Source organism: Numenius arquata, chromosome 9, assembly GCF_964106895.1.
Source record: "Numenius arquata chromosome 9, bNumArq3.hap1.1, whole genome shotgun sequence".
Classification (NCBI taxonomy): Eukaryota; Metazoa; Chordata; class Aves; order Charadriiformes; family Scolopacidae; genus Numenius; species Numenius arquata.
In genome coordinates, this window is record NC_133584.1 from 12977558 (window position 1) to 13003411 (window position 25854).

The window sequence follows — 25854 nt, forward strand, 5'->3', positions numbered from 1 at the left end:
AGGCAGCACCTTCAGCGTTTCCAGACTGTGCTGTCTTGTTAACGCCGACTGCCCATTTGGTCATCTTTCTCCATCATCTTAAATAGCCTGGAATTAGAGGGAATAGTTTTTAAGTGAAAGCTGAAACACTATTGTTTTGCTGTCTCTATGTCTGAGCTGGTTTAGGAGACTGTTTTCATCATAGCCGTCTTTTCATCATTCTGCTGGTTAGGGAGTGTGTCTGATGCTAATCACCATGAGAAATGAAACAACTGAGTGATACTTCTATGTTTTTGAGAAGTCTTCAGGTCTTACTCAGGTATTCTGGGGCAGGAGGGCAGGAAGGTTTGTTTTTTTTCATTAAATATAAAATTATTGAGCCAGAAAAAGACTGTTCCTGGTGCAGTACACCAGCATTTTGCCTCTTTCCATACAGAATTAGCTTTAAGGGAAAATATGTACCAAATGTCTGTTAAATAGGTCTTGATGGGCTGAGTAGCCCATGGGAGATGAGACATAACTGTCATCTGCATTACCAAAGCTGCGATCTCCTTTGGGAGAGGAAGAACCAGTCTAGATCGCTTTCTCCTGCATCAGCTATTTTAGCATGCTTTAAGTCCAATCTCGGACACTTGCTTGCCCATCTAACAGGGGAGCTGGGCATCTATAACATCCCCACTATTATAGATGGGGAAACTGAGGCAGGGAGGGCAAATGACTAACCTGAGGCAATACAGAGAGTCACTGGTTCACCCAGGATTAAGACTCAATATGTAATTGCTTTTATTACTCTGCTGCCTTAAGGCCTCAGACAAAACGGAGGCCCATTAAGCAGAGCACTTTTTACATAGTGAGGAGCAATCCTTGCCCTGCAGACCTTGCTGCCTGAAGTAGGCAGCCTTGTGGGTGGAGGGGGAGGCGAGGTGGCTTGCCCAAGGACACAGCATGTCGCTGGCAGAGCAAGGGAGGGAACCCTCTCTCCCTTCTCTCTGCAGATCATCCCAGCTCCCAAAATGAAGTCCCCTGTGCCATTCCTCACCAGACCTTCTCTTTCCCACCATGGCTCTTATTAGTAAGCTGATCCACTTCTGGAAAGTCTGATGTGCCTTGCTGAGGACACAATAGCATCACGTTCACATTGGCCTTTTAATTAAAACCCAATAAAATAGTAACATCTTCCAGTGAAACAGAGACAGGAACTGAAGAAAGAGATCAGTGGCTCAAATGTCTCTGCTTCCTTCCTCCCCTTCTGGAAGGACAGCTGAGAGCGTGAAGTGTTTGCATGTAGGGAGGGCACTTCATCCTTGCAAAGGGATGAACCTGTTTTCCTACATGGCTGAAGTGACTGGAGAAACTGGGTGTTAAATGACTTGTCCAAGGTCCCTGGGAAGCTTGGTAGGTATCTGGTGCCATTCCCTTTCAGGTCCTTGGAGGAGTGGTGATGTGCTTGAAGCTGGTGGGATTCTTAATATGGGGAAAGCTTTTTGTCATGGGTTTTGCTGTTGGTGCTCTGACTCAGGCAGAGTTTATCACTTGGCTGGTAATACAGAGTTGTCTCTGGAGGAGCAACTGTTGGAAAGAAGAGGGAAGCCTGGAGCAAACTGGCTGAAGTATGGAGAGATACATGAGCTTGATGGCTCTGGATAGGATTGAAGATGTAAGACATGGAGAGGCATGAGGTGCTTGGACCCCTTGAACAAGGGGAAGAGCCTGAGTCCCTTCTGCCATGTCAGCTGCTGACTGCAGAACTAGGTGTGTGTATTGCTTTGTGTTCCTGGATGGTACCAGAGCTGGTGGGGATGGGTACCACAAACATTTTGGATGCTGCTCTCCCTAAACTGGGAACAAACAATGCCCTTTGGACATACACGAGGATAAGACTACATGTACCTGGCTGAACCCCATGTACCAATGACCTGGCCCTGTCTCCATGGCCAACCTTGGGTCCTTTGGAGGAATAAAAGATTGGGGTAGTTGTGCATCTTTCCTCAGAGTACTTTCCCAGCTTTCAACTGTTTGTGGTTCAGAGTTTTAGAATCAGATATGCTGCCTTCTCCAGCAGAAATTATCTGGTGCCTTTCTGAACGTAGGTAGGCTTTTACTATCTGCAGCACTTTGTAGCAGAAAATCCATGTTTATTTGTGGGCTTTGTGAAGAACCGCTCTGTTTAAACCAAAATCCTGCTCAAGATGTTTTCTTGTCCCCCCAACTCCTCTATTAAAAGAGCATGAAAACTAATTTCCTATTTGCTTTTTTTCCATACTCTTTAGGAATTTATTCATTTCTGTCATACTACATTCCACTTCTCTTGTCACTGTCTGTTTTGCAGGCTGAAAAGTTGTCATCTGCTGCTGCACTACAGGACAGCATAGAAGGAGTTTGCTCATTCTCAACACCTTTCTCTGAAATGTGTTCCCCTTTCATCTGTTCAAGTTCAGGGAGCAGGGCTGCACATAGAATTTAGGGCATTAGGCACGTTATTTTTCTGCTAACTTCTCTCCGATCTAACCTTTGCCTTTCTGTACTCCATTCTCTAGCCTTTGTTTTCATTTCTTCAATTGTTTCATATGTCATTTGTTCCTGGTGGCTATTTTTGAGGCACAATCACATCTGCTCACTTAAGTGCTGCATCCTGTGCAACTGCTGCTGCTGAAGTATGTGGGGACCTTCTGTGCTGTGACCTACCATGCTGCTTGATGACACCTTTAATTCCTCTCTACTACTGTCTGTGACAGTCACTGCGAATTGAGTGTATGGTGCAATCTGGTTAAGCGCTATGAATCTTTTCTCCAGTAAGTTATACGTCAGTGCAGCTACTACCTCACCTAGAGGTCTTTAAATGTTATTGTGCATGCCAGGATCAGATCCACAAGAGGAGGAGCAGTCTTTGTGTAGAGTGCAAGACCATCAGAGACGATGTAGCCTTGTAAAAACTAGGGCTAGTTGTACTGTAATGAAGCTGGTGACTTTTATCAGGTTATAGAAGTCCCTTCAAGAGGGTCTTAGTCTGGGTGTTGCTAGACAAAGGGAGCCTGTCTCCTTGTGATGATCACTGCCCTGCGAGTCACCTTGTTATGTGCAAGCTCTTTTCCCAGCTTGGCTGTTGATCTCCTTTGTGGCTGTGAGAAGCTTTACTACTTTTTGTTTCAGTCACCAATGTAAAATGGGGTATATACCTTTCAAATCTCACTCTTCTTGGTGTGAAACGTGTTTGACGGTGCTGTGATCATGCTGTCCATCCTCCATCATGAAGGCCATGCCATGGCTAGCCAGCCTGTGCTAGCGTTGCTTCTGTAACACATCTGTGCATCTCTTTGCCTCTAGCCGCAGTACACGAACCTGGGGCTCCTGAACAGCATGGACCAGCAGATCCAGAATGGCTCTTCCTCCACCAGTCCCTACAACACGGAACACGCACAGAACAGTGTCACGGCCCCCTCGCCTTATGCCCAGCCCAGCTCGACCTTTGATGCCCTCTCACCCTCCCCAGCCATCCCTTCCAACACAGACTATCCAGGACCTCACAGCTTCGATGTATCATTTCAACAGTCCAGCACAGCAAAGTCAGCAACGTGGACGGTAAGGTTGCAGCACCACTTTGCTCCTTCTCTGGCAGTGGTCCTGATGCATGTAGTGATACTATTCATATGATATATATACAGGCTTGTGCAAGAATGGAGTGACCTGTGTCCTCTTCCGTGCATGACATGTCATGCAGAAGGGAGAGATTTATCTTGGTTGCTCTGGGAGGGTGTGGTGGGAATTTAACCCTCAATAATATCACTAAATCCCAGGTGAATAAAATGCTTTGCAAAAAGATAGTTGCCTGAAGACCATATGCGATGAAACAATGGATCTCTGCTTGGGTCTAGCAGGTGTGCTGAGTAAAACATGGGGTGGGCATAACCACAGCTTCAGACCTTCCCTTTGCTTTCTTCAACATCTATGGGTTTGTGTGAAGTTTGGTGTGCGGAACATTGCCAGCGGGATGGAGGTGGTGCTCCCCCACTCAGACCCATGGAGTGTGGGGCTTTCTCTTCCTCCATGTCTATCCCCTCTTGCAACTGGTGTGGGAACTCCAGTGTCACCAGCTTGGGTCCGTTAGTCAGCCCTGCGCTATCTGGATTGTTTGTATTAATTGGGTGGGGCTTTTGTATTTTGTTTTTGGTTTTTTTTTTTATTACTTAATGCTCTGCTTCTGCTGTCAGAATAGTCCCCTTATTATAAAAAAAAATGTGTGGAGCTTGAAGGCCAGTACTTGGATTTTGGTGGCACTGTCTTGATTGTTCAAGCTATAGAATCTTCATGGCCCAGGACACAGCACTGCTGGAGATGTACGTCCTGTTGTGTTTGAGGGCTCTAGAGTAGAGATGTTTGCAGTAGAGAATACTATTGTCTTAAAGATGTTCAATATTTGCTTTCCTCTCCTTCAGGTACTTGGAGTAAGTGCAGTGAATAATGCCTTACCTCATGCCACCTGAAGAAAAGCAGGGAGTTGATTATTTTTTTTTAATTTCTTTTAGAGAAAAAAAGATACACTTTTTATCAAAAGATAAGAGCATTGAAATAGTGTGGATTTCCTTATTTTTTAATCTGAGGAACTATTTTGATCTCAAATTTCAATACAATCTAGCAGGAACTGCAACTAACAAAAAAACCTTCCAGTCACTGCTGCCAGCAAAGCAGTGGAGCCCATGTGCTCCACTGTGGACAAAGATAACAGATAACAATAAATCACTGTAAGTTTGCATCCTTTGTATTTTAAAAGCCATTTCCAGTAAAATTTGTCTAAAACTGATAACAATAACTTTGTTCAGGAAATTGTTTCATGGGGTTAAAATGTGATAGGTCTGCTCAAGACTGAGTTTTTCATTTGTTTATGCATAAAAGGTTGAAGGATTTTTAAGTGATCTTGAAATTGCACCTTTTCCTTATCTGTATTGGGAGTGATGCCCTGCTGTAATTCACACTTGTTTTCATGTCCGGGTTTCTCCACTTACACTATGCACACTACTTATTTTCACTTCCTTTTAAGTAAGGAAATCATTGGTCAGTTCTGCTTTCCTCTTCTCAGAGTAAGAAACCGCTGCCCTTGGATTTTTGCAGACTGCTCTGGAGAGGGTCCTTTGAAGGAGATATGAAACAATGTTCTCTTTTGATATGTATGGTACAAAGAATTATCTAACGCAGCTGGAGGGAACCAGAGTGTTTGATGCTGTCCTTTCAACTACAAAAAGCGGTCTTTTGAAATGAGGTTTGAACATGTGTAGTAGGCTGTTCAGCAGAGCTGAAGGCAAGTGAGCTTAAAGTTAAGCAAGCACTTGAGATGTTCCACTGTAGTGATAGTGGCTTTCTGGGGTAGAAGTGGAGGTCGAGTTTTAATGTAGATCTGAGTAGTAGTAAAAGATCAGACTACACACCAGCTTTAAAAATAAATGAATAAATAAAATTGCTCTTTGGTGACTACAGTCACCAAACGTGTGCAGCCTGGGGGCAGGCACATTTAGCTTTCCCTCCTTTACTTTTGCCCTGATGTGGACCATACTACCAACAGATGAAGATGTGCTCCCTGTACCTGTTGCAGTCTGTCTAGGGATAAGTCTGTGCATTTTACTAAAGGTATGGGGTCCCAAACAGCTCTCTGATCAGGGAGGAGCAAGTGCAGCCCAGGTGTCCCTCTACTGAGCCAAGTGACCTAGATTTAGCTGCTCATGCAGGAGCTGGCAGCGTGCTGTATGTTCACAGTGGATGATGACAGCCTTGTGGTGCTGGCTGGGGACCTTCAATCAATACGCCTTTCACAGTAGAGCATCTTTCCATCTTCAGAGCTCTGCCCTTCTACTAATTAATCCACCAACTCATTTCACATGGGCTCTTGAGCGGTTGCTAATATGCGTTCGACAGCTTTATCAGTGGGGTGGGTGGGGAAGGACGTGAAGGCTCTCTTTCCCGCTGCTGTCCTGAGAAATGTGGAAACACGTGTGAAGTGTTGATGAAAGAAGGAATGATTGCCTCATCCTCTCAGCAAGAGCAAGTTCTCGGAGTTGCTCATCCCCCCTCACCTCCCCCCCTCCAGGTGACTTCATATGCTCTGATTAATGCCTGTCGTCTTTTTTTTTAATGATGGATTAGGAACTTACCCAACTGGAAGAGTTTCTTCCACTGCAGTGACCTATTAAAAGCTAAATTACTAGATGGCCCCACCCTTATTAAGAGTCCAAAACTTGAAAGCCTTGTTTCTTAGTTCTTTTTTTCCCCCTATTCCTGTTCCCCAGGGCAACAGTATTAAGTAAGGAAAACCATTGTATCGCACTTTCCCCCATTCGGGACTGGATGAGCCAGGCTGACCCACCTTGCCCTGCTGGGAAGGCTTGGTGGTGGCTGGCAGGGGATCTGGTGTCCTGGCTACAGCGCACTTCACCAGAGCTCCTTTGAGCCGCTTCTGCACTGAGTCATGTCAGATTAGGCCATGGGAGTGAAGGTTGTGGGCTTGGTAAAAGGACTGGGTTATTTCTCTAAAAAGCAAAAGCTGCTTCGATGGGAGGATTAGAGACCTGTGAAGACGCTTCAGATTTCTCTTCGTGTGTTTAGCTCCCAATCTGCATGTTTTGGAGGCAGTAATCTGGAATAATGCATAGATCCCCAGGTTAGTTCTTCTGGAGGTGGGGGAAAGGAGAGACTTGCAGAGTATCTAAATGCCACATCTCTGAAAACAGCCCTAAAAATCTTTTCTCCTAAAACCTGTTTTTTCAAGTTCCCCAGACTCCGTCTATGGGGTAGGCTTATTTTCAGTGGGCACCCTTTGCCAAATTGGTAGCAATTGTATAGGATAGTCTGGGAGGGCAAGGAGAAGTAACATCAGGACTGCTTCTTTGCTCAGGTTTGTGTTGGGCTCCTAATTAAAGCTGGGGGGGGGGGGAGAGGAAAAAAAAAAGCCAAAGTTGCACAGAGAAACACTAGTTGCTGCTAGGGGAAAGGGTGATTTCATATGTATGAGCAGTTCACTTTGAAAATATTATAAATTTTCTCTCTGAAGTCTTTCATGACCTTAAGTAGGAATTCCAGTAAAACGTGCTGTCTAATCAGGTTAGCTCTTCATTTGTATGCAATGTTGAGCTAATTAATGATGACAAATTGAGATTGGATTGCAGAGGACTTTATAAGCATCCTTGATTATTTTTTTTAATTAATGACCTAAGAACACAAGTAAGAATATAAGCAGGTTAATCAGTCTTTTCAGAAGGAAAGTCTTTAACAATTGAAAATCTACTGAAGTGTTTAAAAACAAAAGCCTTAATCGTCTGAATTGAGCAAAGTTTCTCACATGCATACTCATGGTACAATAAAACCTTTTTGAAAACCATGCTGCAAAGGAACAAGCAGTTATCATTTTGTGATGCTGAGTTAGAGAGTAGGTCATTGAGGTTGAGCCAGAAGCCATATGAATTGGGTGAAGTAAGAATTTATCCAGAACCGCGTGTCATTTATTGTAGGAATATTCCCACTGAGAGAATTCCCATATTCCCATGCCTTGTGGTATGTCCTTCCATTTCTGCTGCAGAAAACAAGGCATTTCAAAAGTGTGCCACCTCAAACTTTTTTTTTTGTAGAAGTAAGTTTTGTGCCGATCTTCCGCACCCACTTTGAGTGCAAGTAAATAAATAAACATCTGCAGTGGCTTTTCCCCCCCTAAAAAAAAAAAAAAGATTTGGCAATCACCTGTCAGTAGCAGAACCTGTTACATGTGGAAGAACATGATTGCAGTAGGAAAGTAAAAATTAAAATTATATGTCAAGGTAAGTAAAAGTTAACATTGCTGCCAAACACGAGCTATCGAAAAAATGAATCGGACCCACCCATCCCCATAAGCAAGATACCACCTTATAAGTCATGAGACTCCTTTTAAAGACAAACAGGTTCTTCTTATTCTCCCTCAGGTTTTTGAGCCTTTAGGGTGCATCTGCTAAACCTTTTAAAGCTTTTTCTTTGGTAGTCACGAGGGTTAAGAAAAAAGAAGGCAGAAATATCTTTAAGTTTTTAAATGAAAACTGAAATTTATTTGCAAATTTTTGATTCTGCTGAAGACACCCAGCCCTGCAAGACTTGCATAATTCAGGTGTTGGCAATACCTGAGTTTAGTGCTTTATTCTCATGCCCTGCAGTAAGCTGGAGCTGAGCTGGGTTGGTCCTTGCAGGGCTTTGTTATGAAACATGGAGCTCTGCAAAGCTGCAACCCCTGTTCCAGTCAGGCTCCCTGGTTCTCCTGTTCTCAATAAACTCAGTTGTACCTACAGCTATAAGAAAATATTCAGATGTCAGGCTTTCTTTCCTAGCAAAGCTGGATAACAGCCTGTGCAACATGCATGAAAGCAAGTAGATGGGTTGCGCTGGCTGGGGTTAGTGGATTTGGGAAAGCTGCGTTTTTAAGGAAGGTGAAAGGAATGCACTTAAATTTGTCCACGAGAGCAATAACAGGTTTCTGTGGTTAAGAGTACAGATTCCTTGGCTGGATTATTTCAGTCTTTTTTTATTTCAGATTGATTAATTCCATTTTCATTTTAAATATATTCTGTGTCCTGAACCACCTGATAAAATTGGGAAATTTTTTCCCAATCTCTATAAAATTAATTAGAGGACCGTGCACAATCACAGTGAAGCAGTGAGAGGGCAATTATATGTGCGCATTGCCTTGACTCAACAGTCCTTAATTACGTGTTCAGTGTTCTCTTAAATAATCTGTTCAAATAGTGCATTGTTTCAATAACACTGGTAATGTCCAGTATTGCCCCAGCCGCTGATTCTGTCTGCATCATACATGAAAACTTTTTACAGGCTGGTGACTCTCTCAGGAACATACATGCAGAGCTGTGCTATGTGCTCATGCGAGAACTTAGCTTAGTTATTCCTTGGTGGTGTGTTGGTCGGCAATTTGAGCTTTCCAATTTTGTCTTTTAATATTATTTTTAAAGCTGCCAGGAGAAGGGGAGGTAAGATGGTCTTGTTACAGGATTTTTAATTTCCCTGTCCTCAGAGGCTCCTAGTCAGCAATGATGTAGGCTTTAGCTGTTTGCACAGGGCAGCTGAGAAGAGAGACTCATTTGTTCAGAGGGTTTGCAGATCTTGCTGAGCACTGAAATCAGTCACCAACTGGCCACTCTGCTAATCCTTTCATGGCTCTAAATATTGGCTTTCCCTTCAGCCCAGCTGGTTGCCCAGTAAAGTTAATTTTTCTGGTGATAACCGCCCTCATTACAGCAGGAGCGAGGAAAGGAAACAATGCCTGTAATCCAAAGGGAGAGAAGCAATCTGGAAGAAGGCAGTGGAGGAGGAGCTGGGGTTGCAGCCTTCAGATGCACATGCTGGAGGCTGGGAAAGGTGATGCAATGGTGTGAGCTAAGGGTTTGGCTCTTCGCTGATCTCAGGGAAGCAAGCAGACCTTCCGTATTTGGGCATTTGTCTCGGGTGAGAAGTGGTAAGAATTGGCTTCCTCAAGCTCTCTGCAGCCATACCTACCTGAAGAGGCTGTTTACATTGTGCTCTGCCTCTTGGCAGGGAGGGTGTTGATTGCCACCATCACTCTCGTGCATGGAGATGTGGTGATCACGCTTTCCTGCTTGAAGAGCTTGTGAAGTGTGTTTCTCTCTGTGTGACATTACAGGGCATAATGTTAAGGCTGTTGAGGCATATGCAACTTGGCCTAGGTCATCTACCTGGAAAGAGAGGAGTCGGGCTTGTTGTCTTTGAAGGAGGTGCCTTTCTCACGGCAGGGAGGTGTTTTCAAGCTAGTAAAGCTGGGAAGAACCAGTTCACCTGTGAGAACCAGCCAGGAGGGGCCTGCTGGCTTCTGTTTGGGTTTTTATGCTTGAGTAAAAGAAGATCTGAGTGCATTAGATTCCCATTAGAATGTCATTGTGCTTTTCCCCCCTAATCTTTGTCATGTATATTTTGTTTTTATTAGCAGTTATCTTCTTCTGTTACTCCTTACAGGCAGCTGTACAGATCTGTGTAATAGTCTCCAGAAAATATCTTGTGACACAAATTGTCTTGGTTTTTTTTTCCTTCTCCTTTTTGTATCCCTTGTTTTGTAAGTCCTACCAAGTCAATATAGCTTCCCCGTTTGAACTGCTGCTGTCGTAGTGAGGAGTTTTGCTGTATGCTCTCTATTAGACCAGTGTGCTCAGTGATGAGAGCACGCTGTAAGGGGCAGTCCATACCCCATGCAGCTAGCGATGCCTAGGAAGGATGAGACGGGAAGTTATTTACTGATTATGTGAATTGGTATCTGCCAGCACTGGGAACAGAAAATTGGAATCTTCTGCCTTGCAATGGTGTGTGCTGTGCTTTTCAAACAGTACAGTGGTGCTGGGCACCCAGCATGCCCAACCCACTGGGAGAAGGTGGGCTGCAAGTGGTGTGAATGTCCTTCTCTTTCAACCAGGATTTAGACTCTTGGTTGCTATGTTTGTGGCTGAATCCCTTCCAGTATAACTGGAGACCAGTTAGAGCTCACTACAGGCTTCCCAGGACCTGCAAGTGAAAAACATTGAGACATTAGGGTCAGACATAGGAGGATGGAGAAAGTGGTCGTGGAGAGGGGCTGTGTCCTCCACAGGGGCAGCAGATCCTGTTTTGCACAAGCAATTTCTAGTCATCACACTTTTCTCTTTCTTTTTTTTTTTTTTCTTCCTCCTTCAGAAAAAGTTGTCTTAAGGTTTTAGTTATTTTTGGAGAAAAAATTCGGAGGGAGAAAATTAAATGGAAGAAACTTTTTTGGGTTCTTAATGAGAATTTTTTTTTTGTCTATGTGGAGAGGAAAAAGTGTTAATTAAACATAATTTTCATCAGTGCAACTTGCACAAAAAAGCCCCACCTACTTTCATGAGAAAGGAATAAAGAGAATCATAATCCTGGATTAGCTATCTTTGACTACACACATATAAAAACAACACCGTGTGAAAAGGGGGAAAATATATATGTATACACGCACACACACCAAACATACCAATGCGCCTCCAGCAGTATTACCAAAGGAATTAACTTTACAAGAAACAGCCACAGCCTGGAAAGAAGCCATTTTTCAAATAAAAGCTGAATGAGGCTTGTGGTTTCTGAGAACTATGAGAAGGAAGGGTTAAAAAAACATTTACAGATAAGAATAGCTGATGTTGGGAGATGAGTGAACATCTTGAAGTAGGGGAGGGTCACTACTTAAATCACCTCTTCTTTTGTTTCTTCCTCCTCTTAGTTAAAAATTGGCTTCTGCGAAGAACAACATGTAGGATTAATGTAGTACTTTAAATCTTCAAAGTGCTGCACAAACATTACTTCCCTAATCAGCAAACACCTTTCCTTGGTAGGCAAATTAAGAATGTAGTCGCCATTTTAGAGAAGGGAAACCAAGGCGCCACAAGTGCCAAAATTTCCAAACTAGTAGTTTTATGGAGTGGGGTTTTTTTGCCTTTTTTAATGTGTTTTTTTTTTTTTTTTTTTTTTTTGCCGCTACCTCTAGGCTGACTTGTAAAAGGTGCTGAGCTCTCCTGAATTTCACAAGTGCTAAGCATGCAAAGCTCAAATGATACATCAGCAGGGTCACCTCCTTACTTTCCAGAGGTCATGGCAAGCTGGGCCAGAAGGCAGGCAGCCTGCTCTGGGGCAAAGGGGGGTTCCTAAAAGGTTGCCAGTTTCCCCCATACCTTTGAGCTGTATAACTAAAACTGCATCAACTGAGCACTATTAGAAAATACCTCAACCTCACAAAGAAAGTTTGTGCAAAAATATTTGCGTAACTGTTAAGTTACTTTTGGGTAAAGGTTTTCAGGTCGGCTGGTGCAAGAGGTATTACTCACCTTGCAGACAAAGACTGCCCTTGGGCATGATCATTCCTTTCCTTAGGTCAGCTGAAATATTGCAGTTGTCATCGATATTAGTTCCCTGCCAACTTCATACAGAACAAGCTGCAGTTCAGCGGTGTGCTGAAGCAAGGATAATTTTGTGTGTGTCGCATTGGTGATGTTCTGTACAATGAGGGTTCAGCTTCGATGCTTGGCAGACCATACACTATGAAGAAATGTCTTTATTTAAAAAAAAAAAAAAGTGTCCTGGGTAGGGATGGCTCCTGTATAGAAAGAGCATGAACTTTATTATGCAATGGAAATCTTTTCATGAGGCTTTGCTATGTGCAGGCATGTCAGGTTTGTTATTGTAAACATAATAGAATAGCTACCCAAATAAGAGTTTAGATCCTCTTGCAAATAGACCTGAGTATTGATACAAACTTTATCGTTTCCAGTTGTTAAAGATAACACTAAAACATTGGAGAAAAACTTGGTGGAGCCACTGGAGAGTGCTACTTCTCCCTTGGTTTTTCAGGTGTATTCTATGAGAGGGTTTGTTGGTTTTTTTTGAAGAGGAGAAAAATATTACTTCCCTGATAAAAAGGAGTGTTTTGTGATCCGTTGATACATGTTATCTGCTGAAATTAATCTAAATTTAGCTTTACTGAAAGCTGAAAAATGTGCTAGAGGAAAGTCAGGAAAGGAGCACTGGAAGGCTGACCTGTCTTTCCTGAATGAATGAGATAGGACTTGGGTTTAAATTTTCTGACTCTGTTGTTAGCTGCGATGTCCACACTGTCTCACAGCGCTGAAAGAAGTGGGGAGTGGAGCATCCCTGTGCGGGCCATGACTTGGGGCTCTCCTCCCCTCCTGTTGTGTGCCCCAGGGTACATCCCGCTTTCCTCCTGGGCAGAGAAGCTGTGATGCCCTTCTAGGGAGCAGCATGGGCTCTGAGCCCAGCCTCAGAGCTGCTCCTGCCCTGTGATTTAGATGTAATCTGGGAAATGTTGTGCAAGTCATTCCATCTGCGTCCATTTCCCCTCTTCCCCCTTTCCACACACCCACCCTCAAATTTGGAGCTGTGTCACCATGATCCTATGTTGTAAAGCACTTATATCCCTGGTGTGAAATGCCTAGGGGCTGCTGCTTGTTGTGTATCCCATATGATTAGCTTTAAGCTTTCGGGCCTCTTATTTTGACTTATTTACAAGACATTAAAGTCTTTTTACAAACTAACTTTTGAAGGAACCAAGGCGTATCTCCAGGTTAAAACTTGAAACTGACTGAGTGTTGGTTGGATTATTGCTTCTCCTGCTTGAGATCTTGAGCTTTACCAGCATCAGGCCCACTAGGCACAAAAATTACTGATGCACAGGCTGTTTGAGGGCTACAGATGAAGAAAGCCCCTTGTCATTATGTCACCAGAGCACAATGGTGCACCAGCACTACTACATTAGCTGCAGTGCTGAGCCTTGGCAAACTCACTCTGCCATTTGTCGGGGTTTATTAGCTCAACTGCATGAGCTGTGGCTGGGAGCTGACTTGTTCCTGACCTTACAATGGGAGCAAAGTGAGCCCAGGTTTGCTATCAAACCTTCACTCAGAGCTCCTTGGACCCCCTGCTTAAAATGTGGGGCTGGAGGGGATTCCCATGGGGAAGGGACCGGAGTGGTGCCACTGGGCTTGGTGACCGGACTGGGGAGCGTTCATGAGGCAGGCAGCACACCTGCTCCGTTTGCCTTTGAGCGTCAGCATTGCCATGGGTGGGAGAGAAAAAGTCTTCCTGTGAGATGTTTGTCGGGTGGCTGAGCACTAAATGACACCTGTTCATTAATCAGCAAGGTGGAGGCTGGTTTTGTGATGAGTTCCTTGTCTTCTGTCTCTTCTGCTGCAAACTGCTCACATTACTTGAGCTTAGTCATGGTTTTTTTTTTTTCTGACCCATCCTTGATTGGTTTGTGTAGGCGTATGACCAAAGCGGACTCCAAAAAAAAGTCTGTGCCCAGAGAAGGCTCTCAGGAGACCTTATTGCAGCCTTTTAGCACTAAAGGGGGCCTACATGAAAGATGGGGAGGGACTCTTAATCAGGGAGTGTAGTGATAGGATGAGGGGTAATGGTTTTAGACTGAAAGAAGGGAGATTTAGGTCAGATATTATAAGAAATTTTTCACTCTGAGGGTGGTGAGACACAGGAACAGGTTGCCCAGAGAAGTTGTGGGTGCCCCATACCTGGAGGTGTTCAAGGCAAGGTTGGATGGGGCTTTGAGCAACCTGGTCTAGTGGAAGGTGTCCCTTCCCACAGCAGGGTAGCTGGAACTAGATAATCTTGAAGGTCCCTTCCAACATTAAACATTCTATGATTTTTCGTTTCCTACCAAAATGTTTTACAGTACTGGTAGCCGTAAGTGAAGTGGTAAGACCCCTAGGAAGAGCTTCAGAAGAGACATCGTTAGTTCTATAAAGTTTGACAAAGACAAATCATGTGGACTGATTGCTTTGCAATACAGTTTCTATAAGAAATTAATAAATTTGACCTTTATTTGGCATCCCCTTCATGTGCTGACTTCTCCGAGTAATTTTTTCCAATTTTCTTTGCCATGCCTCTTAAAAGGACTACAGAAGTCGAAATCTCTCTTTCTGGGTTTGTTTTTTCAGCAGACGGATATGTGCAAGACACAAATGGGGAGAACTGGCTAGCTCTGATGCTGCTGGTGTTTGGAGGGAGTGCTACAGCATGGTCTCTGGCTGACAGGAGGAGCAGCTCTGTGGACGAGCCGAGTTCCAGTTTGAGTTTGCAGGGCCATGAACTGGAAGAAAACCATTTCCATGCTGCGCGTCTGTCTAAGGTCATGAGCGCAAAAGTGCTCTGATGCTATTAGTCACCCTCCTGATCTCAATCTGCTTATTGGAGTTATGTTGTTTCAATACACTGATATTCTGATGTGTGTTTTGCAACTTATTTCAGGGAAGCTTCCTAAACACAGGACTCCTGGGGTCTTTCTCTTAAGTGAGGTGGCTTGGTAGCATTTTAAGGCTTGATAAAGCACGTGGCCAAGATTGACTCTGTGGGTTAGTGATTGGGAATGACTAACTTGTAACCACTTCCCTCTCTACCATGCAGGTCTGAGCTGTTGCCAACCACCCCCTTGCCTCTGAAAGTCAAACCCCTGGGGTGCACCTTCCCCTGGACCCCCCGGATCATGCCGCATCCGCAGCGTGACCCCAGCGTAACCTGCTTGCTGGGGAAGTCGGCACTTCTCTGCTCCCAGGAGAAGCAGGGCTGAGCATGCAGGCAGGCGCTGACTGCCAGGGAGTGGTGCAGGATGGTCAGGTATTCCTGTGCGCTGGGGGCTCTCCGGCTTTGTACAGCGTGCTGCCTTCAGCCTGCCTGGCATGGATCAGCAAGGGTGTATCAGTTCACTCAGCTCTTTTTTTTTTTCTTCTTTTTTTTCTTTTTTTTTTTTTATTTATTTTTCCATTGGCCATACCAATCTGATTACACCTTCGAGGGATCATCTGCCCCTAAAGCTTAATTAAGGAGCTCTTGTCTGACTCGTAACTGACTCACCTGCCACTGTATGAGCTCATGTCTGACTTGTCCTAGGAAGACAGTGAAATATGTCAGGCTTCTCTGAAATATAGCAGGTTTTTGTTTTATTGCACCCCTGACATTGCTGTTGGCTGCTGTAGAGGTGAACAGAAAGATGACTGCCCCAACTTGGTTACATTTATCTGAACTTAGTCGCTCGCCTCTTTGTGCCTTGAAAAACCAGATGGGGTTTTGCTTGCACAGCTGTAGGTATGTTAGAGTTAATAAAAAAAAAAAATTAAAAATTAAATAACCTTTGAGTTTTGGCTCCAGGCAAAGTAGGTGAAATGATGTGTTTTGGAGATGAATGCTCTTGCAGGAGGCAAGATGTAGCTTGCAGGAGAACATCTGCAACCAATCCATTCTGTATGAGATGGGGCCAAGACTTGTTTGTATCTCAGTACCTGTTCAAACATGTTGTAGCACAGCAAAAAGAGGTTTTGAATGCGTTGAGGGAAGGGTGGGTAAGAAAGGAAAGAGACATCAAGCTGAATGTTTGCTTAATAACTTTGATTTCTTCATTAAACTTTTAAGTACTTTAATAATTTGATTAGCTGCTTTCAGAGCACTGTAGAATTTTTTTTTTTTTTTTTTACTTTTTTTTCCTTTCTTAAAAGAAAAGAGGAAAAAACGCTACTCATCTTGGTGCTGCAAAATGAGCTTGCTTTCTGGCCTGGAGCAAATCTGGTAACCGTTCGCTACCTTTGCGTACCCACCCTGAGGACTGTTGGTGGAAGGCTGTTCTGTAATACATTGATCAAAGAGTGTGCAGAGATTCAGTTACCAGGCTGAATGCCTGGACACCAGAATGCAGATTCCCAGTCAAACGCCACTTGCCAGCTTCTCCCATCCTCTTTGTTCTGCAAGAGCTGAATGTAGAATGAACATCTAGCAACTGCAGTTTGCAGAGCTCGTTTGCCTGCCTTTAATTGTGCACTTGAAATGCTTCTTTCTCAAGGCCTGTGGCAGTGTAGAACAGTTATATGACTCAGGAGCAGCTAAAGTGGTGAGGTCGGTAATAGAGGCTCTCATATTGAGGTTCTTGTAACCATCATACTGATGGTTCTCATCATCATACTGAACTCCGTGGTTTTGTTTTGTCTTTTTTTTAAGCTGACCCCCAAGATGCACTTGCAGCTGTATTTCTGATTTGCACATATAACTAATGTGAGTTTTGAAGGTGCAGACTGTGTGTGACTGAGATCTATTGTCGGTGGAGTGTAGCAACTGTCACAAAGATCTTTTTCTTGTCTTATGGGCTGGGTTCCTTGCCAGGGAGCTGGGGGGAACAGATTTGGGCTGAATAAGGTGTGGAATGTGAACACAGTGCCTCTGAAATCCTACCAGAGGAAAGGGGCATGCATTCAAAGTGCCCTGCTCTATGTGGATGGGGTTGTAATACTACCTGCGTAGCATTTTGCTGATGTTTAAAATCAGCAGGCTACACTTTTTTTTTTTTTTAATTCTCCCCCCTCTTGCCTCACATGAAATCCTGCTGTGACTTTGCCAAAAGTGCTTGCTTAAACAAGGCAGCCGTACTCATGTGCTAGTGTTCTTCAAGGCCCCAATGCACAAGCGAATTAAGGAACTGCAAGATGCCGAAATGCCTGTCCTCTGCCTTTGATGTAGACAGGGTTCTTCCATTGTGTGTTTCCTCATCAGAGCGAGGTTACTCTTGCTCCTGTGTTTGCATGCATTTGTCAAGTCTGTAGTAACTCTCAGTGCTGCTGTTCACCTGTGTCCCCTGGCTGGTTACCAGGAAGGCCTCCTACGGCTTGTCCATGCTCAGCAGCTGGACACCGGTGGTAGGGATAGCCTCAGGCTCCGTGCTACTCTGCATAGACTTGCTAGACTGCACCTAGAAAGAGAACCGCTGTGTCTGTGTGGTGCTGCAAACATGGGTCAGGCTCGTTAGCTCTGCCATGTGGCAACTTCAGTGTGACAGTCTGGAGGCTGTGCAGAGATGGTTTGGCTGTGACTGAACTCCTTTCTCTTGCATGTCACACGCGGGGTTAGCACGTGGCAAGCCAGCAGCCCCTGCAGCTGCACTGTGGGCATGCCTCTAGCAGGCCTTGAGCAAGAGCACTGGTTGCTTTTGCCTTGCCCTGCATAGAGCATCCTGACCTAGAGAGGCAGTCAGCGCTGTATTAAGGTGCAGATTGTACCTCACTCCTTGTTCTTCCTCGAGTTTGCTGTGCTGGAGTGTGTGAAAAGCTTGATGTATAATTCAAGTTGCCTGAATGGGTCTCTCTCCTGATGCGCTGGTAACTCATGCAATCTTCCTTTTCTGCCTTCAGAGCTGTTGCTGTGACAGTCTTGAGCAATAGCAAGAGCTCATCTCTGGAGAAATTTGCTTTTGGAGAGAGCTTCCAAAATAGTTGGATATCCTGGGATTTGTTTGCTTTTTTCAGAACTCCCATCCCAAAAACCACTGAGGGAGGTGGCCAAAATCCCACAGTGGGAATGACATTGGCTCAAGCCAATGCCTACTCAAGCATTGGCTTAACTCTCCAGTTTTCTCTCTCTCCTGTGCAAATGTTGCCTTGTCCCCAGATTCCTCCAGCCAGCCCCATACCCCACATCAAAACCTCTGTGTGATAATTATGCCCCCCAGCCCACTACTGCGATGTGAAAATGGGTCCCTCTTATTTTTGCAAGGACTTTTCAAGGAGCTTGCTTTTTGGAGAGGCAGCCCATGGAGAAGCATACATCAGCCTGTGTGGGAATGGGGCAGTGGGGGGGTTGTTTTGTTTTGTTTTTTCCCCTTGGCTACATGAGCAGCTAAAACCTGTAACCTACAGGAGTTGGAAGCTCCATGCATAAAATTAGCTTAGGTCGGTGGAAGAGTTGAGATCACATTTTTCTTGGCTAATTAAAGGATTAAAGGTGCAGAGATTTGGAGTGAACTGTCAGTGTGCTACAGAAGAGAGCCTTTGATGGTTGAATCCGACTTGAGATTAAACAAATTGCATTTAAATAAGAAATATGTGGCAACACTTACAGTCTAGCTGGGTCTCTCATCTGTTGTCCTCCAGGGTCAGGTAGCTGGTGTGCTGTGACTAGGGCTTCTCCTTCCTCACCAGCCAGCTGCTTCCCAAGTGTCTCCCTCTAGATTGTTTCAGTCTGTTGCCCCCATGCTTTGTAAAACTGGGATTACTTCTTCTTATCCGGTGCTTTGTGCAAAGGAGCCTTACACACTACCTTACATGACAACGATCCTGCTGCCCATCATAGCAGTAGCATGGTCGCATCCTTGTCATGTGTTTTGCCATCTCTCTGATCCTATTTAAGAGAGTTTTTGTGTTCTGGTGCTTTGCTGTCTGCAACTGGAGAGCTAAATACTTGTTTCCCAACTGGTGCTCAGTTGTGAAGCTGGTGGATGGAAAGAGTCTTTTGGGTTATGCCAATAATTTAATGATGTCTTCCTTTAGATAGTGGTGGCTGATAAAATTCTGTAGGGGTAGTTAGCTGCTGCAGGTTCAAACTCCTTGCTTTATTTGGTGCCCGTTGATTGTCTTCAATAGGCTACACTTGCAAATGGCTTGCCAGTGTTGATCCCAACCGCCCTCCTGCCTTCTCATTTGGATAGCATTGAATTCAGAGCTGCTAAGGGGCTATTTTTAAGTCTTATCCTTGATAGCACTTGCAGTGGTGCAAGCTCATGAGGATCACAGCAGCTATCTCGGGATGAAGCTTGCTTTCTGCAAGGGCAGGAATTAATCCACGCAGCATCATTCAGGGCAACAGCACGTTCTGTCCATGGAGGATTTGCACCTTTCTTTGATGCATCATGTATGAGCCGTAAGGAAAACAGGAGTGTCAGACAGTGTGAGCCAATAACTTCTTGTGATGTTGTAACTCTGTCTTGTTTTGCTCCATTTTGGTTATTTTATTTTTTTTAGGGAGGAAGGTGTTTGCCTTTAGTTACCTTCAACCCATATAAGGCTGAGGGGTGGCTGTTAGCTATTTTTTTTTTTTTTTTTTTTTTGGGAAGATGGAGGAGATCACAAAATTGAAACTGGTGAAAAATCTGCTGGGATTCCATAATCACTCAAAAACATGGCATTACTTACTAATTGGGTGTGGTTAGTTGGGAAATCTGACTTTAAAATTATGTTTCCCAGGGAACTATTCCTGTTCTCATTGTTATCCTGTAACAAAGAGTGCTTTTTGTTTGGGAAAGCAGTCTTGCTTTGAATGGGATAGGTCTTCTCATAAAGCATCCATAGCTTGGGGTCCTTGGAACTTGCAGTTTGCAAATGGAGCAGTGCAGATGTAGTGAGGTCTGCAGGGACAAAGAGCTGTTTGGTGTTTTTCTTGGAAAGCCATCTTCAGGTAGTGGTCGTGAGGATTTGCATCTAAATCCACATTCATTCCTGTTATGTTTCCAGTTAGGTCATGCAAATGACATGATTATCTTTCAGTTACCAAGTGAAGTAAATCAATTGCTAGGTATTGAGAGACTTACTGTAATCTGTTTCCAATAACTTATAGATCTGTAACTATGTCATGGAGCATTTGGGCAATTATTCCTGATGAGTTTACCTAGAAAGCTTGTAGATTTGCCTGTAATGCGTATCCAGGTCTATGCAAACTTGTTTTATGCACTTGTACATTCTTGCTGAAATTATAAAGTAACCTAAGAATTGGTTAAAACCGGTGTGGACTATGCTGTGTTCAGGCCTTCCATTTCTCATGTGACATATTACCACGCATCTTCCTTTGACTTGTGTGTCAACTGGGATGTGGTTTTCCATTCTTCTCTTGGGGGGTAGAAGATGCAAAATGGAAGGTTTTAGTTTCTATAAGAGGGATAGAAAGGACTCCTGCTAACATTTCCCAAACTCACTGCAAACCTTCCTCCCTTTCTAAATGTTGCTCTGCAGAATGGCTATTTTCCCTTAGCTGCTGCAGTTGTGTAGCTTCAGGGCTGCCGGTGAGCATGAGAAAAACTGGAGGAATACCTCAAGCCTGGGATGGGCTTGCTGCTCTTCCTAGCAGAGAAGATGCCACTGCATTGACCTCACTAATTGCCTGGGGCTGAGGTGCTGTACTCTGAAGCTGGGGAACTCTTGATGGCCTGATGGTTGCAGCAGAGACACTGCTACTTTCCTCAGCATGGTTCTTGACAAGCTGTTTCCCACGGTATGTAGGAAAATCAAGTCCTCGGTTCAGTAAGGCACTCGAGTGAGTGCATAACCTCTAGCACGTGAATATTCCCTGTGAAATCTATTGGGTTCTGTTAGAGTCAGCAAGGCTGCTCCCATCCTTAAAGGTAGGCATCTGCTTAAACACCTTGCTGAATCATGTCTTGACTTTGAAAGTAGGCTTAGGAGAAACCACATGAGTTGACTCAAGGACTGTGCTTAGCTAGGTCATTGAGGATGGAAGGAGAGGGCTGAGAGAGAGGAAGATCTGGGTGAAATACAGATCCCAGAAGACTGCAAATGCTGGTAACAGCTAGTGGCTGTGTTCTTGTCTGACTTTCTCACTATTCATCCTCAAAGCTTAATTGTATGAATAAAAGGTTTAAAGGTTTGACTTAGTCACCATTCATCCTAAGTATGTTGGAGCTGCTGTCATGCTTTATTGATCTAGCTTAGATTTGAGTTACTACATCTTTATGAGCTCAGTAGAACTATGACTTGCCCAGTTAGGTGTGTTTTTTGTCTTTCCTAATCTTTGTTTTCTTTGTGACTCAGAACAAGAATATGGTCTCGTTGGGTCGGTAAATCCAGAAAACGGGGACATTTGTGGAAATGGTTTGGTTCGGTTTGGATTCTTTGTCCTCCAGGAGGAGGAGAGGGCCTTATCAGATAGTCTTCATACAGAGGAAGAAAATATGTCCCTGCTTGGTGTCTGCATGTTGGTTTGTTGCCTCGCTCACAATCCTGGCCAGAAAAGCTTTGCTGGCTTTTCACTTTAATTATCAATGAAATGCTCTGCAAGCAGGAGAACAATATTTGCATAGATGTAATTCTGGAAATTGAGCGTAATGTGATCAGGAAATGAGACAGGCCCTGGCTGCTATCATGGAAGAGACTTGCTGGTACCTGCACTTTGTTTCAAATGTAATAAGATCTGACTCAGGAAAGTTTCCTGGATGTTAATAGAGAAAATTCAATGCCCTTTTGGCAAGGGACTGGTGCTAACCTTTCTGCACAGGAACAAAAGAGATTTCTTACAAATTCATAAATCTGTTCTGAAACGGCTGCTCATAGTACACTGAAGACTTAGAGGGAAATGGTCTCCCTTGGAGCAGAAAGGCAGGGGCGTGTGTGTGTGTGTGTGTGTTCAGGACTTTCTTTTTCTGAGATAGAAGCCAAGGAACAAGGCGCTTGTGTGCGCTGCCAGTGAAATCTCAGTGGGAAGACATGATGCTACTTGCAAGGTATGCACAAGACAAGACCAGAGGCGCCGCAGTGCTTGATTACTGTCAAGGGCTCAGTTGGAACTTGCCTTTGCTCTTTGGCCTGCAGCATTTATGTAGAAATTGGGGACGCTGCTGCTTGCTTCCAAAGCTTTGCCTTGATGGGTCCTGCCCACATCTTAGGCGGGGAGGAAAGAGGGGGGGGGCACTCGGAGCCTATGAAGTAAACAGGAAAATTACTCACCTTAATGATGCATTTCACTGGCATTGCTGCTTTGAGAGCCTGTCAGATTTAATACTTTCTGTCTTTCCTCCCATCACCTCCCATAGGTGTGATTAATACTTTATCAGAAGGATGAAGTGAAGAGGTATCTGTACTTTCCCTCAGGTGCAATAAACAGGGGGGGAAACAGAGGTAAGGAGAAGGGAGATCACCTTTTTCCATCAGAGCCATTTGGTCGTTGTCAAGAGCGCAAATACAGGAGGGAGCTCATTGACTGACTTGGCTGGTGGCCCCTTATTTTATCGGAACATTCAAGTTCACAGTTGGGATCCTTGGCCTCCCGGTCAGCTGCCAGCCCTGCTCCATGGGGTGCAGTGGCTGGTTTCCCACTCAAGGGACAGCCAGGGAGCAGTCCTGCTCTTGTTCACAGCATGACGTTGAGGTAGGCATGCCCAGCCAAGAAAATACCAACACAGTCATTAACCTGCTCAAGCTGCGCAGTCCATTGTAGGAGCAGACAGTATCTTGCTTTGTGCTCAGGAAAGACCTAATGTGTTTTGGCTGTGGATTTTAGCATAGGCAACAAACCCCATCTTTCACAGGGGTGGTCTTGGATGTTTTTGTGGTTTCCAAGCTAGGATGGGCTGTGGTGTCCCAGGGCTTACGCTGGGTCTCACTCACTCTGTCAGGCCTGTGTCTTTGGATGGAAATTCGGATGAATAAAAGAACTAGAGGGCTACTCTGGGAAAGCCCTGAGCTGTCATGTGCACAAATTTAGGATCTGAAGGTGTCTGTTCCACCATCTAAAGAGACAGGAGCACTTTAGCCAGACCTGACAGCTTTCCCTCTGAATGAAAGTGGCTGAAAACTCTCCCTGTTGAAATAAATCTAGTATCCCTTGCTTGTGTTAAACTACACTGTCTGGAGAAGTCCTCCAGTTTGTGTCAGGTGCATTGTTGCTGGGACATCTGGAATGAGTAGGGAAGCTGATCACCACATGGGTTATGGGGGAACGAAAGAGTGATCTCTCATGGCCAGCTGTATGAAGCTTAATAGGCAAAGAAGTCCAACTATGCCTTCAGTATCACTTTAGGAAGACAAGGAAAATACAAATAATAGCTATGTGAACTTCTTCAGGGGTTATTTGTCCTTTAAGTAGAGTCCACTGAACCCTAAGTCAAGAAAGAGGGAACAGGAAAGGAAATGTATCCAGGCAAAGGTGTTACGTGTGAGAGGTCAGAAGACATTAAACCTGGTTTTAGCTTTGAATTGCTTGAATTTTCTCTCCTGTAGCCAACTGTCAGAGCGAGACTGTGCAAAGACAACCACCTTGCATCTTCTAAGAGCCCAACAGGGAAGCCAGCTAGGAAGATGGAACCATATTTGACTCATGTACTCTTATGCTTGCAATATGCTGATCCTGTGGCAATTTGCAAGTAGGTCAGCCCTTTGGTATGAGCCAGAATTTGGGTGGAAATCTGTCACCATTTAGCAAAGTGTCCTGCTTTCCGTGTTGTTGAATGGCTGGTACAGTTTGTGGCAGAGTGCCTGATACCTCTGGGTCTGACTCTGCCCCTAAATTGCAGGCTTGGGATGTTGCTGGTTGGAAAGACTATGTTGACAGAACAACTTTGTTGTGTTCTTTTTTTCTTTTATTCTTAAAACGTGTTCTCTCATCCCGCTTGACTTCCCTCTGATGTAACAGATACTGTGCTAGTGACTCGTTTACTTTTCTTTGAGATGTCTATGAAATCCCCCTATTTGTAGATAAGGCAACTAAAAGGAATTTTGGAGTTAGGCCTTATGTCTGGCATTTCCTTGTACCCTGCTTCCTCCCCTTGACCTTCAGCTGGTGTGGAGCTATCTGAACCTGTGACTGTATCCCAAATTGCTGAGGACCCAAAGCATACATCTATTCTCTAGAGGGCTGCAAGGCTTGATCTGCTTGTCTGGGACTCTTACTGCTGATTCACTTTGAACCTGGATTTGGTGGGAGCAGGCTTATTTTAGAGAGCTTTAGGATTTTTGCATTGCCATTTGCTTAACTTAATTGAGCATGCACGGAAGCAATCAGCAGGGACAACCTCTGTCTTCCCTTCTTATGGTTAAGTTCATCACCCTTTGACTTTCAGCAGGGGACAAAAGTGACTAGGAGATGGACTAAAAGTTGGTGTCTGATTACTCCAGACAATGTTTTCTCTGGCTGGTTAGAGTTTCTGGAGTTTGACTGGTAGGATGGAGCATGCTGGAACGTGTGGACTTGAAACAAGTGAGATCTGGGAGGCTAATAGAAAGCAAACAGCAGCCTTCCTCTTTGGCTGAACCTGAGACAGATGATTGTAAGAAGATTTAATTCCCCTATGCCAAGCGAGGAAGAAGTTTGATATGGCTAACCTGGGCTTTACTTAATGCAGTCCATAAGCAGAACAGGTTCTGGTGCTTAACATCTGAGGCTGATGTTGTGCTCATGAGACAGCAGCAGTACATGGTGGGGTGAGTTTACTGACAGGATCCTGGGCATATTCTTTCCAATTCATTTCTGGAGTCCTTTTTAAGAAAATCCTGGTTTCCTTTAAAATAAAAATTGAATCAGACCTTTCTTAAGTCCAGGTTTGGCTTCACATATGCCCTTACGCAGAGGAATACTGGCTTAAGCAGGCAGGCGTTAACAGTGCTGCCAAAAGTTAAACATATGCTGAAGTGCTTGTGGTTGGGTTTTTTTGCAGTGTGGTGGATTTTTTTTGTTTTGGGTTTTTTTTGGTTTTTTTTTTGCTAAATCAAGTCTTGGAGATTTTTACCTGCAGCTTTGGTGAATATGTTGTGATGTAATGAGTAGAATTGGCTGGAAGGATTATTGTTGGTTACGTCACTGTCACAGTGTCTAGCTGGTGTGACACTTGATGTCATACTAGCCAACTTAGTTTCATGTAACCGAACACACGTGGTCATATATGTATACTTGCTTGCATTACTTGCAAGAGGGCGTGTGTATTTTATACAGAAGAAAATATTTGTACCTTAAGTGTTGCACTTCATTAGCAGTGGGTTGCCCTCCTGCCAGGAGGATGTGGACCTGTGAAAGGAGGGAACAAATGCAATGAAGCTGTCCCTGGAGCTGCTGCTTCATTTACTGTAATTATTGAAAATCTTGCTGACAAATTTTGACTCACTAATTAATGTTAAAAAACTGAACCTGATGTTTTTCAATTCCAATTTTAAGTAATATTTCAGTCTAACTCTGTTTATTCCTCACCATTCTGCCAATTGCATCATAGCCTTTAGGTGAGATTGGGTAGTATGGGAGCAGGCTTCCCACAGTGTATGCTTCTTAGTGTTGTACCTTTGATAGTCAAATGGGTTGCTTATGTAGTTGCGCATTTATAACACAGAAGACACTGGCAGATCTAGATATCAGCTTGAGAGCCTGAAACCTGAATAGGATAATAGGCCTGTGTCCAGCCCCCCACAAAAAACCCAAATAAACCAACCCAAATCAAACACCAGTGCTTGAAGTATAACAATGCAGCATGAGGCCCCATGCACTGGAGGCTTTGTTGCAAAATGATCCTAAAGAAAAGTCCTTTGAGGAAGGAGATACCACACAGTTAGTGTTTTATTGATGGCCTGTAAATTGACAGTGTTAGTGTCAGTTAATCAGCAGAGCCTATAAAAATAACATCACAAGGATGTGTAGAGTCACGAGCTGGAAGACGCTCTGATCCTATGGAAATTAGGGCAGCATTCAGGGCTTTGTACGCTTGCAAAGGTCATGTGTTTTGGCCCTGTTACATTGCAACAGAGGGAACTGTGCTATTGTTGGGATAATTCTTGGCTGTTTTGTGTATGTGTGTAAACTTGT

The 25854-nt window shown here is 44.2% G+C and overlaps 1 protein-coding gene across 3 annotated transcripts in view; it reads left to right on the forward strand.

The window, feature by feature from the left end:
• Window positions 1-25854, forward strand: part of TP63 (tumor protein p63) — a 105268-nt gene that overhangs the window by 51777 nt on the left and 27637 nt on the right. For all 3 annotated transcript variants that reach the window (XM_074153997.1, XM_074153999.1, XM_074154000.1), the window contains one exon: window positions 3304-3558. In XM_074153997.1, coding sequence (XP_074010098.1) covers window positions 3304-3558 — 255 coding nt within the window. The remainder of the gene's footprint in view (window positions 1-3303; window positions 3559-25854) is intronic.